This window comes from Gekko japonicus, unplaced genomic scaffold (genome assembly GCF_001447785.1).
Source record: "Gekko japonicus isolate JY-2015 unplaced genomic scaffold, Gekko_japonicus_V1.1 scaffold3959, whole genome shotgun sequence".
Classification (NCBI taxonomy): domain Eukaryota; kingdom Metazoa; phylum Chordata; class Lepidosauria; order Squamata; family Gekkonidae; genus Gekko; species Gekko japonicus.
Window position 1 is genome coordinate 66,924 of NW_015173257.1, and position 2,896 is coordinate 69,819.

Sequence of the window (2,896 nt, forward strand, 5' to 3'; positions counted from 1 at the left end):
AGGACGTCCTTCTTCACCCAAAGAGTGATTAACACTTGGAATTCACTGCCACAGGAAGTGGTGGTGGCTACAAGCATGGACGGCTTCAAAAGGGAATTAGATAAGCATATGGAGCAGAGGTCCATCAGTGGCTATTAGCCACAAGGTATAGATAGGGACTCTGGGGCAAGTGATGCTCTGTCATCTTGGTGCTTGGGGGGGGGTCAACAGTGGGAGGGCTTCTAATGTCCTGGCCCCACTAGTGGACCTCCTGATGGCCCCTGGTATTTCTGGCCACTGTGTGACACAGAGTGTTGGACTGGATGGGTTGCTGGCCTGATCCAGCGTTGGCTTCTCTTATGTTCTTATGTCTCGGGCGATGATGCTCTGTCTTCTTGGTGCTTGGGGGGGCAACAGTGGGAGGACTTCTAATGTCCTGGCCCCACTGGTCGACCTCCTGATGACACTGGTATTTCTGGCCACTGTGTGACACAGAGTGTTGGACGGGATGGGCCTTTGGCCTGATCCAACATTGGCGTCTCTTATGTTCTTATGCTCCCTCACAACTTTAATGCCAGTAGCTCACAGAGTAGAATTTTTGCTCACAGGACTCCACAGCTTAGAGGGAACACTGGTTGGGTGTCATTGGCCGTGACATACTTTAAAGAACGGAAACCATTTTGGGGGAGAAGCAAGGCCGCTTGGGGAAACGTTCTGTGTGTCATATGTGGTCCATAATCTTTTCCGTTATAAAGAGATCCCAAACTGTAGTGAACCAACATTCAGTCGTAGGAACAAGATGGGATTTCCCTCTCAACTAGACAGGTCCTTGCCGCAGCTATGAGATTTGACCTTAGGTCCCGTCTGATCACATTTGATGGGATCCCGACATCTTACCCCCACTGCGCAACTGTATTTTCATGTTCAGCCTTTCCCTCTGCAGGTGGCGTAAAGATGGCTGCCCCAAGGAACAGCACTGTGGTTGAGGGGGAAGCGTCGGAGACTGATTCAGAGGACGAGGATTATCTGTCCTCTGTACCTTCAGCCTCGGTCCCCGGCCTTTCTGGCGTGAAAGTCCTAGGGGAGGCCTCCGAAACAGACGAGGAAGAAGACGCGGACCCCGGTGGACCGAAGCCGGAGCCTCGGCTGCTCAGCCCAGACCTGCCCCCACTGATCGTCTACAGGAATGAAGAGGCGGGGTCCCCCGTGGCGGTGGAGGAGAAGCCAGCCCTCCACGTCAGGTCCCGTGGCTGCTACAGCACCCTGCTGCAACAGAAGCTGATCGAGAGCAACGCCCGCCTGTACCACGACGTCAGCAGCACCGTCAAGCAGGTCTACCAGACGGCCATCCGAGAGATCGGGGCCATCACCGGGCAGCTCAGCGACTCCCAGAACGGCATCATCAATGCCTCGCATAGCATCCGGCTCGTCCTGGAGGATTTGCAGGCTGTGGCCGACAAGATAGACATCATCACTAGCTGCAACCTGCTGCCCGATATCCAGATAGCGCTGCCCCCCTCACATGCCTAGCCAAGCTGAGAAGTATGGGAAACGGGTCTGCTTTCTTCTTCAGAGTCAGTTGCGCAAGGAGCAGGACCGCTTAGGTGTTGTCTCCGAGGCGAGCCGTGTTGTGCTAGCCGAGATCTGGGTTTGTTCCATGGTTCAGCGACTGCGCGTCTTGCGATGACTCGGCCTGTCCTCTTCCAATAAGATAGATTTGAACAATATGAAGCCGCTCTTGCTGTGTTTCTTGCCCAGACGCTTATCGCACGGCTCTCACATTGTTGTCCCCAAAGGCTTATGCTTTGGTGGATGCAGATCCAGTGTCAGTGTAGTTTGAGGTCGGGGAGCTCCCGGGGCTTGCGGTGGGGCCCGTCGCCACTGACCTCAGACACCCTTCCCCCCACACTCGCTTGCCTGAAAGAGCTCTGTCAGTCCAATGTTCTGTCTAAGCCGAGTCAGTGTGAGTTAGCTCACAGTTTTTCAGCCTCCGGCTCACCCGTTTTCGCCTTAACTCAGGAAGGAGGGCTCCAGAGCAGACTCATTGATGCAGCCGCCAAATGTCTCGCTCACAACTTTAATGCCGGTAGCTCACCAAGTAGAATTTTTGCTCACAAGACTCCACAGCTTAGTGGGAAGCCTTGGCATACACACAAACCTGATTCTCGGGTATTTTACCAGTCGGTTGGACGCAGGCTTCTTGTGGCGCTGTCCAGACCGTGCATCTGGAAGGTCCCAGACCCCACAGCTTAGAGGGAGGGACCATTGTCTCTCACCCATGCTCCTGGCTGCATGTGCTGTCCAGGGCCACCAGAGACGGGCATGCAGGTAGTGTGTGGTAGAATCACAGAGTCGGAAGGGGTCACAGAGGCCATCTAGTCCAACCCCCCGCTCAATGCAGGAATAAAACACAGGCAGGCAGTCTCTAAAGGTCTTCCTTCAGCAAACTTTATTTCTTTAGAATCACAGAGTCGGAAGGGGTCACAGAGGCCATCTAGTCCAACCCCCCGCTCAATGCAGGAATAAAACACAGGCAGGCAGTCTCTAAGGTCTTCCTTCAGCAAACTTTTATTTCTTTGTCAACAGAATAAGCTAGGCAGAGGATCAACCTAGTGGACTTAGAATATTTTATGCATGCTCTTTGAATAACCTGGGTTTTTTTTAATATCTTCGCTTCCATTTAAATGCGGGAACACATCTATAACATGCAGGAAAACGGGGTTTTTTACATGTGATTTGAAGTTTATACACACACACACACACCCAGGCTATCCCAATCTCAGCAGATCTCGGAAGCAATGCTCCATCTAGGGCAGTGGTGGCGAACCTTTTAGAGACCGAGTACCCAAACTGCGACCCAAAACCCACTTATTGATCACAAAGTGCCAACAAGGCCATTTAACCTGAATACTGAGAT

General features: G+C 52.7%; 1 protein-coding gene across 1 annotated transcript in view; it reads left to right on the top strand.

Moving 5' to 3' along the window:
* Positions 1-1,904, top strand: part of BLOC1S3 (biogenesis of lysosomal organelles complex 1 subunit 3) — a 7,070-nt gene extending 5,166 nt beyond the window's left edge. Inside the window, exon 2 of the mRNA XM_015422806.1 lies at positions 923-1,904. Within this exon, the coding sequence (XP_015278292.1) occupies positions 934-1,509 (576 nt within the window). The 5' untranslated portion in view covers positions 923-933 and the 3' untranslated portion in view covers positions 1,510-1,904. The remainder of the gene's footprint in view (positions 1-922) is intronic.
* Positions 1,905-2,896: the final 992 nt, after the last annotated feature.